The sequence below is a fragment of the Cornus florida genome, unplaced genomic scaffold (assembly GCF_030987335.1).
Source record: "Cornus florida cultivar Cherokee Brave unplaced genomic scaffold, ASM3098733v1 CherokeeBrave_3.0.0_Hap2_Chr09, whole genome shotgun sequence".
In the NCBI taxonomy this organism is placed as follows: domain Eukaryota; kingdom Viridiplantae; phylum Streptophyta; class Magnoliopsida; order Cornales; family Cornaceae; genus Cornus; species Cornus florida.
Window position 1 is genome coordinate 2,242,563 of NW_026775579.1, and position 27,054 is coordinate 2,269,616.

Consider the following 27,054-nt stretch of genomic DNA (forward strand, 5'->3'; position numbering starts at 1 on the left):
GAGTTTTGGATTTGGATCCGTAGGAGCATCAATAGGACGACCACCCAACATACCTGTTTCTTCTAATAAATCCAACACATATTTCCTTTGAGATAAATTTATACCTTCCTTGGATCTAGCAACTTCAATACCCAAGAAATATTTGAGTTGACCCAGGTCTTTAGTGTGAAACTGATTTTGTAGAAACAACTTCAATTTAACAATACCTTCAGAATCATCACCTGTGATCACAATGTCATCCACATATACCACAAGGAAAATGAAACCAGCTTTAGTGTGCTGGTGAAACATCGAATGGTCTGTCTGACATCTCTTAAGACCAAATGCTAATGCTGCCGCAGAGAACTTTCCAAACCAAGCCCTTGGAGATTGCTTCAATCCATACAAGGCCTTCCGAAGGCGACAAACGGTATGACGATACTCCCCCTGAGCAATAAACCCAGGTGGTTGCTCCATATAAACCTCTTCAACTAAGTCGCCATGTAAGAAAGCATTTTTCACATCTAATTGAAACAACGGCCAGTTACGATTGGCAGCAATGGAAATAAGGACCCGCATAGAAGAGATCTTTGCAACAGGGGAAAAAGTTTCATCATAATCAACACCATAAGTCTGGGTGTACCCCTTTGCAACAAGACGAGCTTTCAAACGCTCAATAGAACCATCATGGAGATATTTGACAATGTAGACCCACTTACAACCAACCGGTTTGGAACCAGGAGGTAAGGGAACAAGATCCCATGTCCCATTATGATGAAGAGCATCCATGTCATCGATCATGGCTTGTCGCCAACCAGGATGAGAAAGAGCATCCTGCAAAGTTTTGGGAACAAGTGTAGCAGATAGTGTGGATAAAAAACAAGAGAAAGTGGGTGAAACATGATTATATGAGACAAAGTTAGAAATAGGATGTGCGGTAACACAAGATCGAATACCTTTGCGTAAGGCAATAGGAAGATCATCAGTAGCAACAGGAGCCTCAATAGAAGTAGACAATTGGGGGGGTGCTACCTTTGATCGTTGAGTATGCACTTGAAGTGGCGGTGGCACTTGAGGTGGTGGAACATCAGCAGATGAGGGTGACACAACAGGCAACGGAAGCAACAACTCTGTATCTAAGGACGAACCAGGTGAAGAAAAATAAGGAGTGTCCTCAAAGAAGGTAACGTCCATGCACACAAAAACACGACGAGTGCTAGGATCCCAACATTTATAACCCTTTTGAGTCCGAGAGTACCTAATAAAGACACACTTAATGGCACGAGGAGAAAATTTATCAGTGCTAGGGCGTAATACGTGAGCAAAGCACACACACCCAAAAACACGAGGCGGTAATGCGAATAATGGCCGGGTAGGGAAAACAAGGGAATAAGGACATTTCCAATTAAGAACAGAAGATGGCATACGATTAATTAAATAACAAGCAGTTAAAACAGCATCTCCCCAAAAGGCCTTTGGAAGATGCATAAGAATCATCAATGTCCGAGCTATTTCAATTAAATGCCTATTTTTCCGTTCGGCTACACCATTTTGTTGGGGAGTATAAGAACAAGAAGTTTGGTGCAAGATGCCACGAGAGTCACAAAAGGTAGAAATTGCACCTTTGACATATTCCATAGCATTATCAGATTGTAGAGTTCGTATAACACAACCAAATTGAACTTCAATTTCTTTTAAAAATAATTGAAATATGGAAAAAATTTCAGAACGGTCTTTTATTAAAAACAACCAAGTTATCCTTGAATAGTCATCAACAAAGGTAACAAAATAAGAAAAACCTGATTGACTAGGTTGACGAGTAGGACCCCAAATGTCCGTATGCACCAATTCAAATAAAGAAGACCGACGATTAACAATACGAGGAGGAAAAGACACTCTATGGTGCTTCCCCAACTGACACGACTCACAATTTAAAGTAGACACCAACTCAAGGAAAGGTAATACAGACTTCAAGTATCGTAACGAGGGATGACCTAATCGATAATGCCACTGGTATACAGACATCTGGGAATGTAAAGCAACAGCACTAGTGGAAGGTGTGCAATCCAGATAGTATAAGCCATTTCTGTTAGTGCCACCACCAATCGTCTTCTTTGTGTTGAGGTCCTGAAAGACACAAAACGAAGGATAAAATGTGACAAAACAATTGAGTGCTTGAGTCAATTTACTGACAGATAATAAATTAAAAGGAAATTTTGGGACCAATTGCACAGAAGATAAAGAAACGGATGGGGTTAGTTTGATTGTTCCCTGGCCAATAATGGAACATGTTCTACCATCAGCCAAAGTAACAGAAGAGGGGAAACGAGACTTCTGAAAGGTAGAAAATAGAGATTCATCACCTGTGAGATGGGTAGACGCCCCAGAGTCAATAACCCAAGGGGAGGCTGAAGTCTGTAAATCGGACAAGCATGCGATATTACCTAATTGCACAAAGTTAACCATATCAGTAGAGGGGATGTGTCTGGTTAACCAAGGCACTGAACTCAGCTCGGGAGAGTATCACACTGTCACTAGTAGGTGCAGATGATGGCAATATAGAGTTTGGAGCAGATGGGTGGTGGTGGTCAGGAGGGGGATGAGATCCAGCATTATCAGAATAAGCCACTACTTGATTTGCCCATGCTGGTTTCCCATGCAGAGCCCAACAATGCTTAACAGAGTGGTTAGTACCCCTACAGTGGCTGCAGTAGCGAGTATCAGTACGTCCACGACCACGGCGACTGCGACCTCTATCACGGCCACCACCACCACCACGAGAACCACTCGAAGTTCCTCCATACCCTCTGTTGTTATTGGGAGCATCACGGCCTTTAGGGGACTGTGGAGAGATAGAATGAACCATCATAGCTGAATTTTCTTTCACTGTGGACGTCCCATGTGATTGTTCTGAAACACGAAGCAATCTGGCATAAATGTTACCCAGAGATGGGAGTCCTCCATCACCAGCAAGGATGTGATCCCGAATATTTTGAAGGCTAGGGTGCAAACCAGCAAGAAAAATAGAAACTGAAAATTCCTCACGTTGTCTCTTGAGAACGTCAAGATCAGTAGTTAAGGGATGGTACTGATTCACCTCATCTAGCAAGTTTTTGAAAGTACTGTAATACTCATTGATGCCTTGAGCAGAGGGATCATATTGACGAGAATGGAACATCTTCTCATATAGGCAGTAAATGCTAGAGACATTTGTGTCCATAGAGTAGGTTTCTTTAACTGCATCCCATATTCCCTTTTCAGTGGTGAGAAACATAAAAGTAGATGCAATAGTAGGTTCCATACTATTCCACAACCAGGACATAACCATATAGTCATCAGCTTCCCAATCATCATATGTTGTGGATGTTTGAGGTGGAGGAGCTTATGTAATAAACTTCAACTTTCGTTGGGCGCCTAAATATGTCTTCACTGCTTGAGCCCAAAGTAAGTAATTTGAATTACTCAGTTTCATAGTTGTAATTTGCAGCCCGACATGATCAACATGTGTTGCAGGAGTTTTATTTTCAGTAGACTCAGAAGAAACAGTTGAAGAATCCAACTCCATGTCTCAAATGTATATGTAAACTGAGAGAAGAAAAAAACACAAAAAACTTATCTGGCCCAAGTTGAAGTCACTGCTGTCGAATCTGTCCCAAGAGGAACAGAAGAAAAAATAGAAGAAACTACCGGAACAGGAAGAAAGGGTCGAACCAGACCCGGATCTGAGCCGAATATGAAAACGGGTCGGATCTGAGCCGAATATGAACACGGGTCAGATATGGATCGGATCTAAAACAGGCCGTCGGATTTGAAAATGGGTCACTGGATCTGGGTCGGATCTGAAAAACGGGTTTAGGTGAACCTGGATCGGGATAACCTTGCGCCTGCAACCAAACACTACCCTTCTCCTTCTCAATCAACGTCGGCGAGAGCTAAAACCTGCTGCCGTCAACAACGAGATCCTCACCAACACAAGGCGAAGCCCTAACCACAAATCTCGACTGCAACAAGGAACCACACTCACGACAGCCACCGGCGTCAGCGAACAACAAACGGCGAAGTCGTCCAACAGAGGCCGGATCGACGATGAACAGCAATCCCTTCACGAGCTAGTACACACCCTAGCACCGCGGTAGCGACTTCAATAGCCGGATCTACGCTCTGATACCATGTCAATTTTATAAATTAGAGAGAGAGAGAGGATGGTTGAGAGAGAGAGAGAGAGAGGATGAAAGAGGTGCAGCCCTCACTGTTTTTCTCATTTTCATATATCTCAAACCCTTACACATAGTACAACATATATATATACAATACAAGAAAGGCCTATTTACATAATGGCCACAAATCCTATGTCTAATTACAATATGATCCCAACATAAATACCTATTTACATATAACTATTCTAACATCTCTCAAAGGAAGTATGTCTTGGATTTACTTATGGAGACAAGTTTACTTTGCTGCAAATCGGTGGAAACACGTATGGAGCCCAATTTAAAGTTGCAGGCAGCAAGTGCAGAAAAAGTGGTGAACCCAGAGCAATTCCAAAGGTTGCTTGGAAAACTCATTTATCTTTCACACTTTGCAAGGTATTGCCTTTGTAGCGAATGTAGTGAGTCAATTTATGCACTCACCAGGAGAAGAACACTTTGAAGCAGTCTACCGGATTCTCAAATACCTAAAGGGATCACCTGGAAGAGGTTTGTTGTTTGAAAATCACGGCCATCTAAGGATTGTAGCCTATACCGATGCTGATTGGGTAGTTAGTGTGATGGATAGAAGGTCTACTTCAGGTTACTGTACTTATGTTGGTGGCAACTTAGTTACTTGGAGGAGCAAGAAGCAAACCATTGTAGCAAGGAGTAGTGTAAAAGGTCTACTTCAGGTTATTGTACTTATGTCGGTGGCAACTTGGTTACTTGGAGGAGCAAGAAGCAAACCGTTGTAGCAAGGAGTAGTGCAGAAGCTGAGTTCAGAGCAGTTGCTCATGGAATTTGTGTACTTTTGTGGCTGAAAAGATTACTTGAAGATTTTAAAATCTCAAGTCTGATGCCTATGAAGGTTTACTGTGATAATAAAGCTACAATCAATATAGCTCACATTCCTGTCCAACATGATAGGACTAAGCGTGTGGAAGTTGATCGACATTTTGTTAAGGAGAAATTGGAAGGAGGAGTGATATGTATGCCCTATATTCCTACAGGAGAATAGGTAGCAAATATCCTCACTAAAGAATTACCGAAGGGGAAATTTGACAATCTTACATGCAAGCTGGGAATGCAAGATATTTTTCGAGCCAGCTTGAGGGGGATTGCGGAAAGATCTAGGCTGAATTGTTAGGAAATTAGTTAGGGAGGATTTTTAGGAATTATCCCTAGTTAGATAGTTGACTTTTTAAAATTATATTATAGGAATTATGCTCTGTATATATCTTTTCCTTAGATAGAATTTGTAATACACTTCTATACACTTATATATATATAGGCCTGTAAACTAACATATGTGAAATGAAAAGAGAATATCAGAATTTATTCTTTTTCACCTTTGTGTTCAATAACAAAGGGTCCAACGTGGTTGAGTGGCAAAGTGGTCCATTTTTTCATTTCAAACGGAACCAGCATAGACAGTCATGTGGGAATCAGCGATTCCTTGGAGAATTGGTCAGTGTGTGCAGGAACCAACCATGAACTGACTGGTTCTCTTGCGAATATGAGACTTGGTAATGGCAGATCCATTTTCTGTTGTGAACCGGCCGGGTTGCATGAACTATGTTATAACTTTATAAGTGCAGATCTCTGTACATCCCATATCCTTATTTTATAATCTTGTTTCCAGTCAGCGATGGTAAGGGGATCCGCTTTTGGGAGGACTTATGGTGTGGCATTCGTTCTCTTGCTCTCACTTTTCCTAAATTCTTTAGGATTGCTTTGGATAGTCATGCCTTGGTGGTTGACTGCTATCGGCTCGATAGTGGTAGAACGTCCTGGGATATGCATTTTTTGAGGCATTTTCAAGGTTGGGAGATTGAGGATGCCATTGATTTTTTGGAAATAATGTATCACCAGGAGATTGTGAGTGGTGTTCCTGACTCTGTGTGGGTTTCCTCTTCCAAGGGTTGTTTTGAGGTTCGGTCATTCTATAGGTGTCTTATGGATATTCCAGGAGATCTGTGCTTGTGGAAGACTATTTGTCGCTCTAAGGAACCCCTCAAGGTGGCTTTCTTTGCATGGACATCTGTGTTGGGGAAGATCTTGACCTAGGATAATCTTAAGAGGAGAAGACAGATTGTGATCATTTGTTGCAGCATGTGCAAGAGAGATGAGGAAACGGTGGACCACCTTCTTTTGCATTGCCTAGCGGCTCGGGATTGCTGGGTTTTGATGTTGGGTTTGTTTGGGGTTCAATGCGTTATGCCTTAGTCTTCCAGAGGCTTGGTTGAGGCTTGGAGAGGTTGTATAGAGGGGCCAAGCCCGTGATTTGTGGAGGGTCACGCCTTTGTGTGTCTGGTGTTGTTTATGGCTCGAAAGAAATAGGAGATCCTTTGAAGGAAAAGGGACTCCCATTGGTGCGCAAGTTCTCCATTATTAGCACTCTTTTTGTTGGGCTCTACGGAGAAATTGTACATCCTTGAAGGAAATAGTTGATTTCTTGGACTCTTTGAGAGTTTAGAGGTCCCATTTGGCCTTGCGTAGCTTTTGAGGGACGCGTTCCCCTTTGAACGCTTCTTAATACGATCTTTTTTTTTTATAAGTAAAAATATATTAGAAAAACGTTCAAAAGGGGAACGTGTCCCTAATACACAAAAACGAAAGAGCAAAAGCCAAATCTACGGACCAACAGAGTAAAATAGAACAAAAAAATCATTAATCGAGAAGCAAGCGCTGCCTATAACATAACAGAAAAGAGAGCGAAGAATAAGAGACTTAAGGTTTGCAAAAGACGATTCCTTCCCTTCAAAGTTTCTGTTATTTCTCTCTCTCCAAATACACCACCAAACACAGTGTGGGGCGACCCTCCAAAAATCACTAGCTTGACCAGAAACAGGGCAACTTCTCCGAGCGTTAATAAATTGGAAAGAGTGCTTAGGCATTACCCACTGAACGCCAAAAATACTAAATATGAGATTCCAGCAATCAGATGCAATAGGACAATGCATAAGAAGATGGTCCACGGACTCACCATCAGCTTTACAGAGACAGCACCAGTTAACAATGGTATTACCTCTCTTACGCAGATTATCCAATGTTAGAATTTTTCCCTAGGTAGCAGTCCAAACATAGAAGGCAACTCTAATAGGAGTTTTAGAGCGCCAAATACACTTCCATGGGAAATTATACCTAATAAAATTAGACAAACACAAGAACATGGATTGAACTTCGTATCTACATGAAGAGAGGGGGTCCACAAAATATCATCACAATCTCTACCAACATCCTTCTGTCTATACAATAGGTCTAAAAAGATGCAAACTTCTGCTATCTCCTAACCCTGAAAAGAATGCCTAAAACGCACATCCCACGTAACTCCACTGTTATCAAGATGATAACAGCCAATTACATAAGCATGCTTATTCTCGGCAATGCTAAAGAGACGAGGAAAGGAAAGAGACAACAATTGATCACCATACCATAAGTCTTCCCAAAATCTAACATTCATACCATTACGAACCTTGAACTGAATATGGGTGGAAAACACATCCCAACCTTTCCGAATGAATTTCCAAATGCCAACACCCCCAGTAATAGAAACAGGACGAGAGGACCAACCTCCACTCTCCTCCCTAAAACGACACGAGATAACTCTTCTCTATTGTCGATGACGCTCTTTACTATACCTCCATAACCACTTCCCTAATAAGGCTCTATTAAAAGGGACCAACTTCCAGATACCTAACCCGCCAAACTTCAACGGTTTGCAAACCTGCTCCCAATTAACAAGATGATACTTAAACTCCTCTCCTTTTCCACCTTAAAGAAAATCTCTCTGAATTTTTTCAATTCGTTAAGTAACAGAGCATGGGATTTGAAACAGAGATGAGAAATATGTGGGAAGGGACGAGAGGGTGCTCTTAATAAGAGCGACCTTCCCCCCTTTCGAAAGATACTATTTTTTCCATCCCGCTAATCTTTTTTCATACCTGTTAATCTCCAGATCCCAAGTCCCCACTCTAATGGAGGAGATTCGAAAGGTAATCCCAGATAAGGGAGTGGAGAAGCACCCACTTCACACCCAAGAACAACAGCTAAAGAGGAGATATCGAAAACCTCCCCCACTGGGACAAGCACACTCTTTCCAACATAAATCTTAAGACCAGACTGCTTGGAAGCATGTAAGAATGCACTTCAAATACCTGAGTTGGGAAACATCAGCATCACAGAAAACCAAGGTATCATCTGCAAACAACAAATGGGATATCTCAATCTGGTTAGCAACATCTCTGCCAACAGTGAACCCCCTTATGTACCCCAAATCCTCTGCCTTTTTCATTAATCTACTCAATCCCTCCATGGCAATAAGGAAAAGAAAAGACGACAAAGGATCTCCTTGTCTCAAACCACGCGAGCTCGGAAAAAAACCAGCAGGAGAGCCGTTCACAAGCACAGAGAACATAACTGAGGAGAAGCAAGATTCAATCCATTTTATCCATCGATCCCTAAACCCCATTCTCCAAAGCAAGTAAAGAAGAAATTTCCAATTCACGTGATCATAAGCTTTCTCGATGTCAAGTTTGCATAAAACACCAGGAACTTCACTCTTCAACCTGGAGTAGACACATTCTCCTGCGATAAGAACGGAGTCTAAAATCTGTCTACCATCAACAAAGCATTTTGTGACTCTGAGATAATTCCATCCAAAACATTTTGCATTCTAAAAACAAGGACCTTGGCAATAAGCTTATACATGCTCCCCACCACATTGATTGGCCAGAAGTCCTTAATGTCGAGGCATTGCCCTTCTTAGGAATAAGAGCAATGAAAGATGCATTTAATGATTTCTCAAATGTGCCATGAGAATGAAATTCCTGAAAAGTGAACATTACCTCATTGCGCACCACCTCCCAGCTCTCCTTCAGGAACCGCATAGTGAATCCGTCTGGCTTGGAGCTTTATCACCATTACAACTGGATAATGCCTTGAGAACTTCCTCTTCAGAGAACGGAACCTCAAGCATATCACTATCCAGCGTAGAAATAGCATTGAAATGCAAACCATCAAGTTTTGATCTCCACTCCAAAGTCTCGGTATAGAGCTGCTGATAAAAAGAAACAATACCCCCACGCACCTCATCTTCTTTCCGCAACTCTAAACCATCACACGTATACGCCCAATGTTATTGTATCTTCTATGAGCGTTAGCAAGCTTGTGAAAGAATTTAACATTGCGGTCACCTTCTTTAAGCCACAAAGCCCGAGATTTTTGACGCCGCGAAATCTCCTCCGTAGTAGCAATCTCAGCAAAAGTCGCCTGAATAGAGCGTAGAGATTCCGTGACTTGCCCTGTCTCATCAAGACGATCAATCTCAGCAATTTCAGCCAGGACTCTATTTTTCTTCCATTCAAGATTCCCAAACACTTCTTTGTTCCACTGCTTAAGCTCAGATTTGAGAATCTGACACTTTTTAGCAAGCACATAGCTAGTAGAGCCAGTAAACATTGCTTCCTCCCACCAGGACTGGACCTTCCCTTGGAAGTCGTCAGCTCTCAACCACATATTTTCGAAACGAAATGGAGTCCATCTAGATCTCATACCTCCACAATCAAGAACTAAGGGCACATGATCAGACGTGACTCTAGCCAAAGCTGCCTGAGTGACTTTCGGGAACTTTTCCTGCCAATCTCCAGAAATCAGGAATCTGTCGAGCCTCAATAAAGTAACTGATTCTCTGCCTCTAGACTAAGTGAAAGTTGCCCCTTCCAAAGGCAAATCAATAAGAAGGTGACCATCAATAAAGTCGGAGAACTGGGTCATCTCCGAAGACCACCTCCCCCCTGTGGATCTCTCAAATGGAGACCGAACATAATTGAAATCCCCGCCTAAGCACTAAGGCAACGACCACAATTCCTTAATGTAGCTAAGTTCCTGCCAAAAAATAGGTCTATCACAATCAATAACAAGTCCATAAACTCCAGAAAAGACCTAACTGAAATTATCATCTTCCATCTGAAACACACATGACAAAGAAAATAGCCCTTTCCAGATATTCGTTCTGGACATCCATCTACGATCCCATATAATAAGAATGCCACTTGATGTATCAGAGGCGTTCAAGGCTTCCCAATCCACGAACGTACTTCCCCAAAGGCTTCTAACCACATCATCAGAAATAGAAGCCAACTTGGTTTCTTGCAAACAAATAACATGGGCATTCCACTTCTTCAAAGCAACTTTAACCACCTTTTTTTTGTCCGGATCATTTAATCCCCGGACGTTCCATGTAATAATTCGTATCTTCATTGAGAACCAAAAATGATCAGTGCCCCTCCTCCCTGCTTCCCACTTCTAGTCCTTCCCCTTTCTTTATTCACCCCATCCTTCCCTTCGTAATTTACATTAGAAATAAGGTTCTTAACCTCCTGATCACCTTTCCGATGTGCATGTTTCCTATTTTTAACAACTTTTGTGCGTTTAGAGGTCTCTGTATTATTGTTTCTTGCCACAATATCATGAAGAATGGTTTCGCTGACCTCGCCAATATTATCCAACACCCAGTCCATTCCCAAATCGTTAACCGTCTCTAAGCAATCAGGGTGTACAGTTGCTAAAGGTTCCATGATGTCCACATCAGATTGATCAATATCCCAGGCAAGAGGACAGATCTGTTGAGACTGATCTTCAAAGTCCTCCCCTTTGCTTTCAACACTATTCTGATAAAAGTTTAATTGCAGATTCAACTCTGTTCCAGGGTCATCCATAAAATTTGTCGTCAAATCATGGGTAGAGTTCGTCCCAGTCACGGAGGGTAGACCATTTAAGCCTTTTAGAGCAGCACAGAGCTTAAGTTCATTAAGTAAAGACACGGCTAAATCATCTGTCAGCTTAAAATGAAGGTCTCGTCCAACACAAACTGTCACCCCGTTGGAACAACCAATACTTTCGGACTTGGTCATTGAAGACGGTGATTTTGCATCCCATGGAACAATGGCTTCAGAAAGACCTCTCCTTTGATCCAAACGATCCTCCACTCCACCTTCACCATTTCCCATCACCTCACACAAAGAAGGGGTAGAAGATGAGCTCTTAGGATGAGAGACAGAGGTCGAACATGGAGAAGGAGAAGGAGAGCATGCTACCCATTTCTGTTTTTCAGTACGAGTCCATCGGGTACCCTGTCGACTAGCTGAGGCAACCGGCCGTTTCCACTTTTCTTTCTCAGTCTGACGCTGAAATGAAGAAGAAGAGAGATTTTGATATTGGGTTTGAGTGTGAACATGGGCTTTCCTTGGATCTGATTTGTTAAGAACTGAAACAGAAAATGAGTTGGGTCCTTTACGAACCCGTCTTTTAGTGTGGGCTGGCTTAGGCCCAAAATCAGGCTTGAACCTTAACGCTTTAGTTTGCCCATAACCCCTCCGGCCCAAATCAACTTTAGGCCCAGCCCAGCTTCCTTACCAACCCTTGTAGATAAGGATAGGGTCGAATATGGAATTGAGGCTCTACGAGCGCCACGTGTAGGTTTATCCTTGTCAACTATGACGCGCGTGACTGGCGCGTGTCGTTTACTTCCTCGCACCCATTCTTTCTCCGGCATATGATGAGGCCCGTCGCCGCCTTCAATACTCTCTGTCAAGGGAACCAACGCCGGCGCAATTTCTTCCCAGATCGCCACCTTATAACAGAAAGTGTCATCATTAATAAACACAAATTGCGGACAGGTCGATCGTATTCTCATTGTAATCCGAACACTTTCGGCATCCCTTGTTTCATCAGCAACAGCTCCCACAAATCCGCCGCACAACTCCCCTACTTCAACAAATAAAGCATGACACCATAGGTGAAGGGGAAGTCCAAACGGCCGGATCTGTTTGAGACCTTTTTCTCTAAGGACGCCGACCATACATCGATCCGCAGGGTTGCAGATCCCCATTGATGCCGGCCTTCCTTCAACGCACGTTGGGCTTCGGCCTGAGAAGGAAACCTAAAAAGGAGCAGCGAATCAGATAATGGAGTAACCCCCACTCCACAGGACGTGTTCCATGCTCTCGCAGCCCATTCCTCCACACGATCACAACCCCCAACTTCCTTGTCAAAACGCCCGACCAAGCAAGATGAGAGAACTGATTTCCTCCCTGCGACGGACTCCCGTCGATGTACAAAGACGGTCCTCGATGTGGAACTGCCGACTTCACATCCCCATTTATTGAAATTCTTGGAATCCTTGCAATCTCTAAATAAGATTTCATCACGAACGAAAAGAAAAAAAGAAAGAAAAGGACAAAGTCATTATCGCCTTGAAATCGCCCCTAGTGGGGTGAAATCGCCCATAGTGACGTCATCAAACTTTATTAATACAATCTGACTTATCAAAAAAAAAAAAAAAAAAATGTTTCCTGGACTTACTGTAACATAGAAAGACCCACTTCACTACCTTCTTAGAAACTGAATGCGGGATAAGTATTGTAGTTGTGAAATATACTTGATTGTCTGTATGGTTATGTGTTGGTGAAATGTTGCTTGGTTGTGTGCATTTGTCATGGTTGGGTTTTGTTTTTGTTTAATGAGCTTGGTGGGGATATTTCCTGTCCTATGGCTAGTAACCATCATTGAGCCTGATTGGTGGTATTACATCACCCAAATCATGTTCCAAAAGTTCCTAGTGATCACCATTGAACCTGATTTTTTATTTTTTATTTTTTAATGTAAAACAGGTTATCTATAATACAAGATAGTAATACGTTCATGTGGAAAAATAATCAATCGCATGATAATGCAATCCTAATATCAATCACAACACAGTACATTGTGATGCTTCTGAATAATAAACATGTTCTATCTTGATAACAATGATATGCTTACATTAATTTTTGTAATAGAGTTGAAATTATTTTTTAAGTTTTTATCCATTTACTTACTATTGATTTTAATTATACAGGTAATATGTACTTAAGCATACAATCCTTGAAGCGTGGGTTTGTAGTATGTACTTTATTGTAAAATATTTTAACTATGGGTTTGTATTTCGTTGTAGAATATTTAATTATGTGTTTTTGTATTATTGGCTTTTGATGATGATATCCTGTGAAGTATTATTTGCCGTACGTTTTGATCATAATCTACGAATTTTGTGTATTTTTTTAGACTATTTTCGCGAGTAGTGTATTTTCTTTAGACTATTTTCAGGAGTAGTAATTTCACCCCATTTGATCTTTCAATCAATTTGTGAACCCCATCGTGTCTTAAAAATAAAAGAACCCCCCCACTATTTGTGTTTTGATCCTAAACTAATTCTGCAGTTACTCTTACGAAGATTTTGCAAGTGAAACTGAAGTGGCCTAAATTGTATTATTATCTCTATTTTTTTGTCTACTGCAATACCTATGTTGTTGGCTACTTTTTTGTATTACTTATTGTTGGGAGAATGTCATGATAGGAGTGATTTAAACCTTGATAGAATATTGATAGGAGTGATTTATAGGATTAATTTTAGGAATCCTCCATCAATGTATTTTCCATTTTTATCACTTGTATTCTTTCACCTATATATCGAGATGGTCATTGTAAACAAAACTAAGGGAGTATATAATAAAAGTGTAGTAGCCCTATGAGCTTTTTGTGTCGTGGATGTAGGTTGTAGTGACCGAACCACGTTTTTCCTTGTGTTGTTTCATTCTTAATTTCTCTTGTCAATCTTTTATTTTTTTTATTGACACTGATCAGAATACTTCTGGAGTATGGTATATTAATGTAGTTTTCATAGGATTGGTGCAATAGGTCAACTTCATCAGATCTCGGACTATACTCAGTTGATTGTTGTGGTCTGAACTCCTAGATTTGGCATATGAAAACCAGAGGAGCTGAGTGTCTAGCCATTACCTAGGTGATTGTGCGTTCCTAGGTGGTTTTTTGATATGCATATAGATAAGTTAATGTATCTTAAATTATTGGGTGTTTGCACTGCACTTCTTTATATTAAAAGGAAAGAGGAAATAAAATGCATTACAACATGAAAAAAAGTAAATAAATAAAGCAGTTTAAACACAAGACTCAGATTTAGGAATTTTTATATTTACAGGATGTTAATGTAAATTAACGCAAATAGTGAATATACTTTGCCTAGAGTAAAAAGCTCCAGGTCGATGAATTTTTGTGTACTCATCTTAATTTGTCATATCATATATAGTTGTATCCTATGCGTATTTATTGTTCTGTGTGGCTGATTCTTTTATCCATTTCTATATGTATTTTTGTAATTGAAAAATGGAATTTGTTGGTTTTTGACATTAAACGCATCCTTCATGCCCTTGAATCCTTGACATGTTTTTTTTTCATCTATAATCTATCATAACATTGAGAATTATGATATGTGACATTATTATTTGTAAAGTAATTTCAATAGTATAACATCAAATGTGTAATACTAAAAATCATGTGGAACTGATGCCACCTTACCAAGAGAGGACAAAAAATTGTTGTTAAAGCAAGAGAGAGGTAAATGAATAAGGAAAAGAATGCTGGATAAGGAAAATTCCATTAAAAATAATATTCATCATACCCTAGCCACCTTTTATACAGTCTCTCCTAACAATCCTACCCATATTGGCTTCATTACAATAAAAGAAAGTTACCGAAAATATTGGAAATCAGGAACGTTTCCAAAAATTAGAACATGGAAAGTTTCCAAAATCAGAAAGTTGATTGCAGAAAATTAGGGAATTTGTTTGCCCTTCTTTGCACTCCTACTCCCAACGGCTCATAGAATCACTGGCTGCATCAGTCCAGCCGGGTTGAAAAGGTCTCACCCTCGAGTTTGGCTGTAAATTAAGTGGCTCATTGTATATTAGTTTGACGTAGATTTCATACCATTGAAGACTTTATCTTAATGCTACGAAATCTTGCTTCAAATTTTTTTTTCGGCCGTTTATGTTCCTTTTTTTTTTTTTTTCAACTTCTCAACAACTACACCTAATACTACATGTGGCTGAACTTAACAAATAATGTCAGGTTGCATTGTTTCCGCAACTATGAAATTCATCTTTTCTTCACCTTTGAGTAGATAATCAAGCCATTTTGTACCCAAGGGACATGCTGGAATGATGATTTCACGGTGAATGTACATATTGGGGTAATCATCAGCTGAGTCGTCACCTCTATTACATGGACTCTTCAAAAGTAGTGAAGTACCTGTGTCGGACACATATCCCTCGGACATGGGTATGGGATATGTTTCAAGACACTTTTGGTTGGACATGTACTTAAAAAGCATATCCAATCATTCAATTACATTATATTATTACTTTAAAATGAGTTAAGTGCATATATTGAACATTATATTAGATAAAAACATTACCTTACTCTAGAAAAAAAAAAAAAAAAATTAATAAAATGAATATTTAGCCGTGTCCGTGTGTCCTTCTATTTGGAGATTTGACACGTCCGACGCATGGATACATACCCGTGTCCGACACCCGTACCCGAGTCCATGTAAAATAGGTCGTCACATATCCAAGCCTTGAGATGAATGACATCATCCCTAAAACAGTTAGGAAGAGATGTAAGAAGCTTTACACCAAAGTCAATCCCAACCAAAGTACATTGTCATGAGAACCTTTAGAACATGACACCAAAATATCTTCACTGGCACTTTCCGGAAATAAAACTTCTTCACTCAATCTCCTCACATAATGATCTTTCACCAACTTGATGCTTGAATTCTTCCATACCGTCTTGGACATGTAATTTGGAAGTTTCATTGACCCGATCATCAACTAATCCATGTTACTCACCTTCGTTAGCAAATTTCTTGTCATCATCCTCTTCTTTTGCCGTGTTGAATTCCTTAACTTCATCCTCATGTTTCGGAAGCAAAAGGGACTTTCGCATGACCAAGGATTCACCTACATCACCATATAAGATATCATCATCCTCTTCCTCTGGGAATCATCAAATTTTGGCTCAACTTCCAGGGTTGCATCATCTTCCTCGATCAAAAGTTGTTTTCCTCCATTAAAATGTTTTCTGCCTCCACCGATCTATGCCCTGGCTCTCTACACTTGTAACATCTCAGACCAAGGTTTCCACCTTGATTTTAGCCACTGTCCTTTCATAATCTTTCCGGTTTCCGACAGTGGCAGCCTGCTCTCTAACTCCACAACAAGTGGCAGTTGCTGTCCCACATTTTGGCCCTGTTTTCTCACTGTTGTAGAGGCTTATTCACCCTTAAAAGTGGACTACAACCTTGTGGAACTGCTGCTGGAGCATGAAACCTGCTTGTTTTCTTGTTTCTCCACCACCAATGCTCGTTGATAAGCCTCTGAAACAGACCAAAATGAATGCAAGAGTAGAGCTTCTTGTATGTTGGGCCTTAGTCTGCTAATATAGCGTGCCACCATCTACTCTTCACTCTTCGATTGGTCATTGCGTGCCATCAACTGATAAATTATTCATTGTAATCTTCCACACTATGGCTTGCTTGCTTTATATCATGCAAACATTGGTACATCGTTTGGGCATAATTAAAATCTTTTTCTTCATACTCTCCCATTCTACCATCTTTGGCGTACTTCTACGCTCACGGGTAATCCGTAGTTGCTCCCACCTTGCCGAGGCCCTTCCTTTCAAGGGATTAGCTATGAGCTTGACCTTCTTGTGAACAGGTATCTCATACTATTCAAAAATATGTTCAACAATATTTATCCAATCAATAAACTCATCAGCCTTAAGACTTCAGTGAAATTCAAAATTCTCAATTTTGATATTCGCCTCCCAGTGGCGGTCGGTCCGCTCGTCGGGTGAACTACGGCGACGCGGAACATAGATGGAGTTTTTGCGAAAGTTCTTATGCTGGACTGGGCATCCTCTATTGGAAAGTTCTCATCAACTGGTTGGCCGTTGTTAAATTTTGGATGCGGAAATAAGAAATGCAAATAGGAAAAGGGAAGAGAGAAAGATGGAGAACACAAGCATATACATGGTTCGGCACTAAGGCCTACATCCATGGACAAAGAGCCATTAAGGGCTACATTTTTATTATTCAGATATATATTTATTGCTTGAGTACAAAAAGCCTATATACATGCATGGTAAAAATAAGAATATATGGAAGGTGCACTAGTCAAAGGAGGCACCGTGATTGGTGGAGGATTTTGCTTCACCGTTATATAGAAATATTTATCGTTGGAAAAAAATTGCCCAGATCACTGTGATTGGTGGAGGATTTTGCTCCACAATTATATAGAAATATTTATATATTGGGTTAGTTTCACTAACACCCCCCCACGTTTGGCAAAATATCACATTTAAACAACTTTCGAAAATTACTATCACTAATATTGCAAACATTTGTTTCGTCTTTCACTCACACCCCAACTGTTACCTGACACCATATAAAACGACTTAAATACCCTTTGACTTTGTTAAAAGACTCTCGTAACCTAAAAATTTATATTAAAAGACTAAACTATTTACAAATTTATTTGTTAAAAGACTCTCGTAACCTAAAAATTTATATTAAAAGACTAAACTATTTACAAATTTACAATTATATATATATGTGTGTTTGTGTATATATACTTGAGGCAATTACGGATACCCTTATTAAAACTCCCAAAGCAAAGGGACCTGAAAAAGTTTGAACATAAGTGATTTATCTTATTTATATTTAATGAAAAAAAAAATATATCTTACTTGTATTTATATTTATATAATATGTATAGATATATATATATATACACTATATACTATATAAAGGAACAAAATCACGAAGTTAGAATGGGCAATCAGACATGATGCATGGAAATTTCCATTTTGAAAATCATACTTTAATTAAGCAAATTCCATACTTTAATTAATCAAATTCTGATAAACACTCAATTGCAAATCGGACCTAAGAGTTGTAAACATCCAATTATCCAAACCCTCATAGCCAACAATTACAGCCGTTGATCTCACCGAAATCTGTCATCGTCAAAATCTGCTTAAGCTATAATCGTTACTAGAACTTTAGGTCTCGCTGGCAGCACCACGACGGCGGCGGCAACACCATCCACATCCCATAACCGCCACCACTGCCTCACCCCACGACCGCCTGCTGCTCCACCACTGCCGCCACCATCTCCACCCACACAATCACAAGCGACCACCTCGTCTCCAGTCACCTCCGGCAATTCGCCCTCTTGGCGGCATATATATTAGAAAGAGAAATTAATGGGGCAATTTTGTCATTTTATGTTTGCTGATATTTTGTATTAAAATGAATTAAAAAAAATGAGGGTAAATTTGTCTTTTCACACATTTTTAACGGTGTGAATGACGGAAAAGTAAAATCGGACCTAAGTGATAGTAAATTTCGAAAGTTGTTTTAATGTGATATTTGGCCAAATCTGAGGGGGTGTCAGTGAAATTAACCCTTATATATTTCAACACTCCCCCTCAAGTTGGAGCATGAATATCATGAATGCCCAACTTGCCAAAGAAACGCCTCGAAAGATGATGAGAAGGTGTCCGGAACAAAGCCAGGAAATTGACCAGATCTTGCTGGAGAAAATAAATTGGAACTCACCGGGGAAAATGGCTGGAACTACGTCGGGGAAAATGACCGGAACTAAGCCGGGAAAATGGCCGGAATAACGCGGGGAAATGATCGGAACTAAACCGTAAAAATGGCCGGAACAACGCCGGGAAATGATAGGAAATAAGTCAGAAAATGACTAGAACAATGCCGGGAAAAGCCGGAACAATGCCGGGAAAAGCCTGAACTACGCTGGGAAAGGAATGTGAAAAAATAGAGAATATGCTCCATGATAATAATTCCAATGCTCCCCCTCAAATTCTAGATGGGATTACAAGAATATTTAGGCTTTGATATCATGTTAAATTTTAGATGCGGAAATAAGAAATGCAAATCGGAAAAGGGAACAGAGAAAGATGGAGAACACAAGCATATACATGGTTCCGCACTAAGGCCTACATCGATGGACAAAGAGCCACTAAGGGCTACAACCGTTGTTAAGCGGCGGCTTGATAACATGTTGAGCTAATTGCTGGTTCAACATCTCAACATGTCTCCATTGATTCTTGACTTAATTTTGGACTTGCTGGGTAAGGGCTTGACTAGACCTTGCATCCTACCACATTTCCTCTCGATTGTTGTCGTGGAGGTATGATTGAGCAGATAGCCGGAACTTGTGCTCTGATACCAACTGAGCGGAAGCTAAGAAAGTTCATGAATGAACAATAAACCAACTTTGAAGCCACAAAGTTAAGAGAAATTGCAGAGAAATATGAAGTCTCCCTTTATATGGAGTCTCCTAACAACCCTAGCCATATTGGCTTCATTACAATAAAGGAAAGTCACTGAAAATAAAAAACTTATGTAAATCAGGAAAGTTCCAAAAATTAGAACATAGAAAGTTTCCAAAAATTAGAAAATGGAAAGTTCTAAAAATTAGAGCATGGAAAGTTTCCAAAATTCAGAACATGGAAAGTTTTCAAAATCAGAAAGTTGACAGCAGAAAATTAGGGATTCCGTTTGGCCTTCTTTGCATTCCTAGCCTTCTTTGGGTGCTCCCAACTCTTCATAAAATCACTGCTGCATCAGGAACTCCAATTTATTAATGATTAGAATAACTAATTGAATCCTAAATGCGACAAGTTAAGAATATTCAACTCTCATACACATGCAAAGTAAGCACTGAATATTTTTCTTACAATATTTTCAACATTTTCTGTGATAATGCGCATTTTTATTTCTACTGATTCTACTCTAAGCCAAAGGAAAACTTCTAAAATTTTAAATTAAATTATGGTTTTAAAAGTCAGTGAGATGTTCAAATCACTTATATTTGATAATGGCAAATTTCGTTGGCCAAGATGTAAGATAAGTTAGCACATTCATTAAATTTTCTTCTATATGAGTGGGTGAATTTCTGTATACATTTCCATTCTAATAAGTAATAATATCATTACTTTTTCTCCAAAAAATTATTACTTTTTAGCTGTTAGATTTATAAATTATTCACCATGGACCTCAGAACGCGTTCTCAAAAATGATAAATTATTAGAATTGTTTACTTATTAAATATTAATTATTAGAAGATTAAGTTTGTTTTTTTTTTTTTTGATAAGTATTAAAAGAATAACTTCTCCTGGATTGATGAAATCCGATGATTCTGTTCCAACTTTGACTTACATATAGTTGGTTTCTGAATTAAATGGTATTTGAAATGACGTTTACTTGAAGTTTGGTTGCTAAATATGTTGACATTCCTGTACTGGCAGCTTATACGAGAGCTTAAAAAAGGTCGGTCATTTGATGGATGGTGTGAAGGTACTTTAGATTTTCTACCAACTTATAAATATGAGTTAAATTCAGAGAAGTACTATGGCGAGGATCCAAAGGCTGGGAGGCGAACTCCGGCATGGTATGCATCTACAAACTCTCCACAGGTTTATCTATATCGGCTCATAATAAGTTCTTTTGATTGTCTCTACATAGAAGCATTTTTTTTTTTTTTTTTCTTCTGTTTGTGGCTGGTTTTTGTTTTCTGTTTGAATGATCCCTCATTCCCTCATGGCAAATTATATCCATGTATCTTAGTTTTGTTTTTCCTTTGTTCTTGTTTTTTTTCATTAGTTGTTTATCTGTTTTGCAGTAATATTGGCATGTCCCTTTTGTTGTTTCCTTGTCTTTTACACCCACACCTTATTATGCATGCTAGTTTTTCTGTGTTAATCATTCTATTTGCACTAATCTGTTATTTGAATAATTTCTTCATGTGGTTGTTTCATGAATCAAAACTAGAGTCAAAACTTTTTTCTTCTTATTTTTATTTTAGTTATAATATTTTTAAAATTAACATTTTGCTTGGTCATGGTTGAAGATGGAATTCAAGCTACACTTGGGGACTAGTGCGTAATCTTCTACACCAAATGTATAAAAATAAATTGACATTTTTTTGCACTCACCAAATTTAAGGTTCATACATTTTGTGCCATAGGGTTTTTAGATTCCATGATTTGATTTAGAATTTGATCCATCCATCAAAATGCTCGACCTTTTTTAAGCTCTCGTCTCAATTATGCAGTATACCTCGATATTGATCGAGGTCCAAATTCTGAGACTTTAAGTGGTTCAAATTCTGGGTGTAATGCCATAAAAAACTGATAAGTATGCTGGCGGTCAAGACGTTTGACAAGAAGAGAGGCTGCCTTGGGAGGAAATTCACTCTCATATTGAGCCAGTTCCTCCCAACGAGATCTCAAATACTTAAAGTAATCAACTACAGACAAATTCAGGCCTTCCTGCGAGGCCTTAGCAATATCCTGGTGTAATTAAAAAATACGAGCATCATTCCTAGAATGAGCATACATTTGATTTAAAGCGGTCCACAAGTCATGAACAGAGTCACAAAACATAAATATATTATAAATTCGTTCCTCCTTAGAATTAAACATCCATCCTAAAATGGTGCAATTGTCCATATCCCACTAAGCATATTTTGGATCTTTAATATCTGGCATCTTTCCAGTACCCAAAAGCCACCCTGATTTGCCTTTTCCACCAACATAATGGCGGAGGGAACGAGACCAGGATGTAAAATTATGGCCATTCAACAGCACACTAGTAACTCGTTTAATCTGTGTGTGTTGCGCTGGAGAGAGGTTCTTTATTATTACTTGAATAAGTCATAATAGTAAATAGAACAACTCAGATAACAAATAATTTCAAATAAAGGAGGAATAAATCTGATTTTGATCAAACCAAGAAGCCAGAGACACGGCGGTCCGATCTGAAAAAGTTGCCGAATATTCCGGCAGCCCCAAAAAATTGCAAACACGTCTTCTGATAAGGGCTAGTTTGGTGCGGCTGAATGGAATCAATTAAGAGGGAATGGGAATGCTTTTTATTCCATTCCCAAGGTTAATTTTTTTTTTTTTTTATTAGTATTGGTAGGTTAAATTGAAGTTGGATGAGAATCAATGCTTTATTCTCTGGGAATGACCATTCCCACTATTTCATTCCCTCTCTTTAACAATGGAATGAGGATTCCATTCCCACATGGAATAATATTAAAAAAATTATGACCAAGAAACTGTTCATCATCTCTTCCCATCACGTCTTTGTTCTCTTCCAATCTACCCCCTTCATACCAGATCTGTTTTACTCCTCTCCATAATCCAGCCTTCTTCCCCCACCGCCATAATCATCTCCTCTCTCGACGGTGGAACATACAAGGACACAACACAGCACAACCCAACCCAACCCAACCCATTGTCTCACTAGTCCATCCTCTCATGCTCACCATCAGTTCACCGCCATCTTGCCGTTCGTCCATGCTGATGATTCAAAAGCTCAATTCAGACCCACCTCGCCGGTAAGTGCAGCACCGCCGTCGTCCTTGATCGCCGTCAGTCTCACCATTGCTCGCCTATTCCGTCCACAACCCACCGATTCACCGCCGAACATTGCAACTTCACCGACGAAATTTAAAACGGAGCTTGGATCACCGCCGTTCGTCGTCGCCGATCAAATCGGATCCATCCTCTCCTTTGTTCGATCGCTTCCTTCTCCCCATTGCCTTTTCTCGCCCCAATCTCCAACACCTCTGTTCACTTGCCCAGTTTCTTTCTTCTTTCTACTTTCTCTCACTCTACAGACCTCTTTCCTACCACTGGATTGGAAAAAATTTCTTTAGGATGTTAATTTTTTAGTTGAATTTTTTTTATTAATGATAAAGGGTAATTTGGAGAAAACAATATAAATTCATTCTATTCCAATTTTTACATTAGCCCAACCAAACAAGTGAATGGAAATCATCATTTCATTTTTACACATTCCATGTTTGCAACCAAGCAGGAGAATGGGAATCATCAGTCCCATTTTATTCCATTCCCATTCCATTCCTAGCTTCATTTCCATTCCATTCCATTTAATTCTTGCACACCAAACTAGCCCTAAGGGAATACCCCTACAGGGTCGAACCTAGTGGAGATTGGCTCCCCCTAGGACTGTCGCAGCAGCGGCTTGAAGAAGAGAGAGAGTCTGCGATGAAAAGAAAGAAAGAGGGAAGGGGCTGTGACGATATATATATATATATATATATAGAGAGAGAGAGAGAGAGAGAGAGAGAGAGAGAGAGGAAATAAGGCGGTGAAAGAGGGAGAGGAGAGGCGTAGGCTTTCGTCCTCTGAACAGCTCTCCAAGGAAACGGTTGGCTGGGAGTCTCCATCAGATTCTGGTAAAAAGATCTAACCTCAAACACCCTTTTTCAGGAAGCCTTCCACACCATCTCATCCATTCCCACACCCTCCACCACCTGGTAATACAACAATGCAAGGAAATCATTGACCTCCATAATCCCCCAAATCTTGAAACTCTCTACGAAATTGCACATCCCATGTAACCCTTCCATCAACTACAACATGCTTATTCACAGAAATCCCGAAAAGGCGAGGAAATCAAGAAGCCAAAGCAAAATCCCTGCACCATTGGTTGTCCCAAAATCTGACGTGTCTTCTGTTTCGGAATTTGAACCTGATACGTTTGGAGAACTCATCCCACCCCTTTCGAATGAGTTTCCAAGACTACCTGTTGGGACTCTCGCTTCCCTAGAAAACCACCCTCCATTTCCTTTCCCGTAGCGACAGGAGATAACTCGCCTCCATACTCTTTCCCTCTCGCCCCCAAATCTCCATAATCATTTGCCTAACAAAGCTTTGTTGAACACATCCAGCTTATGGATCCCCAAGCCTCCCTTCAAAATAGAAGTACAAACTCTCTCCCAATTGACTTGGTATTTGAACTCATCTCCTATGCCTCCCCATAAAAAATTTCTCTGAATCGCATCAAGTTTTTGAACCACTGTCTTAGGCATCAGAAATAGGGACATAAATTATGTAGGCAAATTCAAAAGAGTGCTTTTCATAAGCGTTTGCCTCCCCCCTTTCGACAAGTATTGCTTTTTCCACCCCGCAAGCCTCCTCTCAAATCTTTCTACCACCGGCTCCCAAATTGATAATCTTCTCGATGACACCCCCAAGGGAAGCCCCAAATTCAAATTCGGAAAAGAACCAACACCGCATCCCATGATGTCTGCAAACTCCTGAATCTCCTCAACCCTCCCTACTGGGACTATCTCACTCTTCCCAATATTGATCTTTAACCTATAAACCACTTGAAAACAGGCCAACACACATCTCAAGTGTCTCAAATAATCAGCTCTAGCATCACAAAAAACGATTGTGTCATCTGCGAAAAACAAGTGAGAGATTGTCAACTGGTTGGGAGGTCTACGCACTGAGAATCCTTGGATAAATCCAAGCTCTTCCACCCTTCTACTAAATGCCTCCATAACAATGATGAACAAGAATGGGGAGAGAGGATCTCCCTGGCGTAGACCACGAGAACTAGCAAAAAAGCCTGCAGGGGAGCTGTTCACTAAGATTGAAAACCGAGCTGATGAAATGTAGTGATAAATCCATTTCCGCCATCTGTGCCCAAACCCCATCCTTCGCAACAAATACATCAAAAACTCCAAGCTAGCATGATCGTAGGCCTTTTCAACATCCAACTTGCATACTATCTCTGGAACACCGCTTCTGGCCCTTGCCTCAATGCACTTGCAAGCAATCAAGACTGAATCTAGAATCTGTCTACTTCCAACAAATGCATTCTGTGACTCAGATCACCCCATCCAGTACTCTCCTCAAGCAGATTGGTAACACTTTTGCGATGATCTTATAGACTGCAACCACAAGACTGATTGGTCTGAAATCCTTAGCCTCCATAGCACCTCCCTTTTTGGGAATAAGGGTAATAAAAGACGCATTAAGGCTCTTCTCGAACATCCCATCAGAATAGAAAGAATGAATGGCTGCCATCACTTCTATCTTCACCACTTCCCAGTTCTGCTGATAAAAAGCAAGAGTGAATCTATCTGGCCCTAGTGCTTTATCCCCATCACAACTCCTCAAGGCCTCCAACACCTCCTCCTCCCCAAATGGCCTCTCAATCCAATCTTTATCAGCCTCTGAAATTCCCCCAAACCCGAGCCCATCCAACGAAGGTCTCCAAGTAGCATTCTCTGTGAAAAGTTGTTCATAGAACAACACAAGCCCATTCCGAATGTCCTCTTCCCTAGTAACCAAAATGCCATCAAAGTGCATTCTCCCAATGTGATTGCCTCTTCTGTGAGCATTAGCCAAGCGGTGGAAGAATTTTGTTTAATCCACAAAGCCTGAGCATTGGTGGCTTGTTTCATACTTTATACTCCATCAGTCTATTATTGTTTGATTGGTATGATAATTAGCATGATGGATTGAATAAGATTTAATTAACAAATTTATTTTGAATTTAACATTCTAATAGTTTTAGTTAAGATTCAAAAAGTAGTTAAAGTTTGTTCAAGTCTTAAGCAAGTCTTATTCACCCCTCTCTAGGTCTAGAAGATTGACCTTGCGCAACTCTATACTATCGAATGGACCTGAGGGTGGGACCAAAATGTTAGGCTTGGAAAGTGGACCCAAATAGGCCAAATCCGGACCCAAAATGGCATCGAGGTGGCCCACACTCTCTACCACACGCCAACCCTGCGAGTGGGCTTCATTGAAAATTAGGAGACCCATCTTCTTCCCCAGTTTTATGCCCAGAATGCACCAGCAAACCTAGCTTACTGTTTCAGCCATGGATGACCACCAATCCGACCTTATTCAACCCCAAAATCTTAGGGTTTCATAAGTAAATCATAGAACATAGTTATAATTTCATTTTTAATGTCAATTTATGCCTCATATTCATGTTTCTACCTTTACAAATGCTCACCAGTTACAAACCTATATCTGTATATATACAAGTTTCGGTCAATACCCATAATGAGATCTGGCGTGAATCCATCCATAATCATTAGATTCAAAGATTTTCAACCATTCTACACCAGTACATGAATCTACACAACCCTATGATTTCTTTAACCTTGCATATAAACATGTATATATATATATATATATATATATATATATGTATATGTTATTCTGTGAGTGATATATAACTCATGGATCAAATCTCTACAACAGTTCTTATTATTGAATGTATATGAGTATAATATTCTCTGAATGATATATTACACAGATCCAATCACCATTTTCAGTTCTCATATTGACAATATGTGAATTTGACCAGTAATGTATGCCACTTGTACATATCTACTGTTCAGCATTCATTCAATCACTAGTCTTGAATTGTATATAGATGAATAATATACTGAAAGTGCTCTCATGCCGTGCATGTGTTTATATATGTATATGTATATGTATATATATATATATCAATATTTACATGCAATTATAGTTTAATTTTATGAACAGCTTTAGGACTGCATTCCCATAAACCAAAAATCATATTAAAGCAGGTATTATCATTAATTTAAAAGTCTTAATAGCCAAGTTGCAATCATATATAACAAGACAAGGCAAGATCAAATTTCCTTAAATTCTTGAGTACGCTGTTTCCTTGAAATTTTTTTTAGGGAGAGATATATCTGATAGTTCAAATTACTTGAGGATTCTTTTTAAAATTTGAAATTTAAGGCAGTATCTCTTATCTCTATTATCTAGTTTTTTTTTCAAATTTAAACATAGATATTTATTATACTTATAAATATGGATTCACAAAATGTTGGGTGTCAAATAAAATGTTTTATGTTTATTCAGATCCTATTACTCTCTCTCTCTCTATTATTTGTAACTATATATATATATATATAGAAAGATAGAGAGACACTAGGGAATGTACTTGTAAAAAGGTTTGTGTCTTAAAGAAATACAAAGAGAAAATGTTAACATGGTTGGCCAACACCAGACGTAAAATATAACAAATTAAGATTAGGAAAATCCAGATCTATTTAATCCTAATGATGCACGACAG

General features: G+C 39.6%; 1 protein-coding gene across 5 annotated transcripts in view; it reads left to right on the top strand.

Moving 5' to 3' along the window:
* The window catches only part of LOC132273436 (type IV inositol polyphosphate 5-phosphatase 3), a 93,272-nt gene that overhangs the window by 59,533 nt on the left and 6,685 nt on the right, over nt 1-27,054 (top strand). For 4 of the 5 annotated variants that reach the window (XM_059774392.1, XM_059774393.1, XM_059774394.1 and 1 more), the window contains one exon: nt 20,412-20,554. In XM_059774392.1, the coding sequence (XP_059630375.1) occupies nt 20,412-20,554 (143 nt within the window). Of the gene's footprint in view, nt 1-20,411; nt 20,580-27,054 lie in introns of all 5 variants that reach the window. The other variant, XM_059774395.1, reaches the window with a different exon arrangement.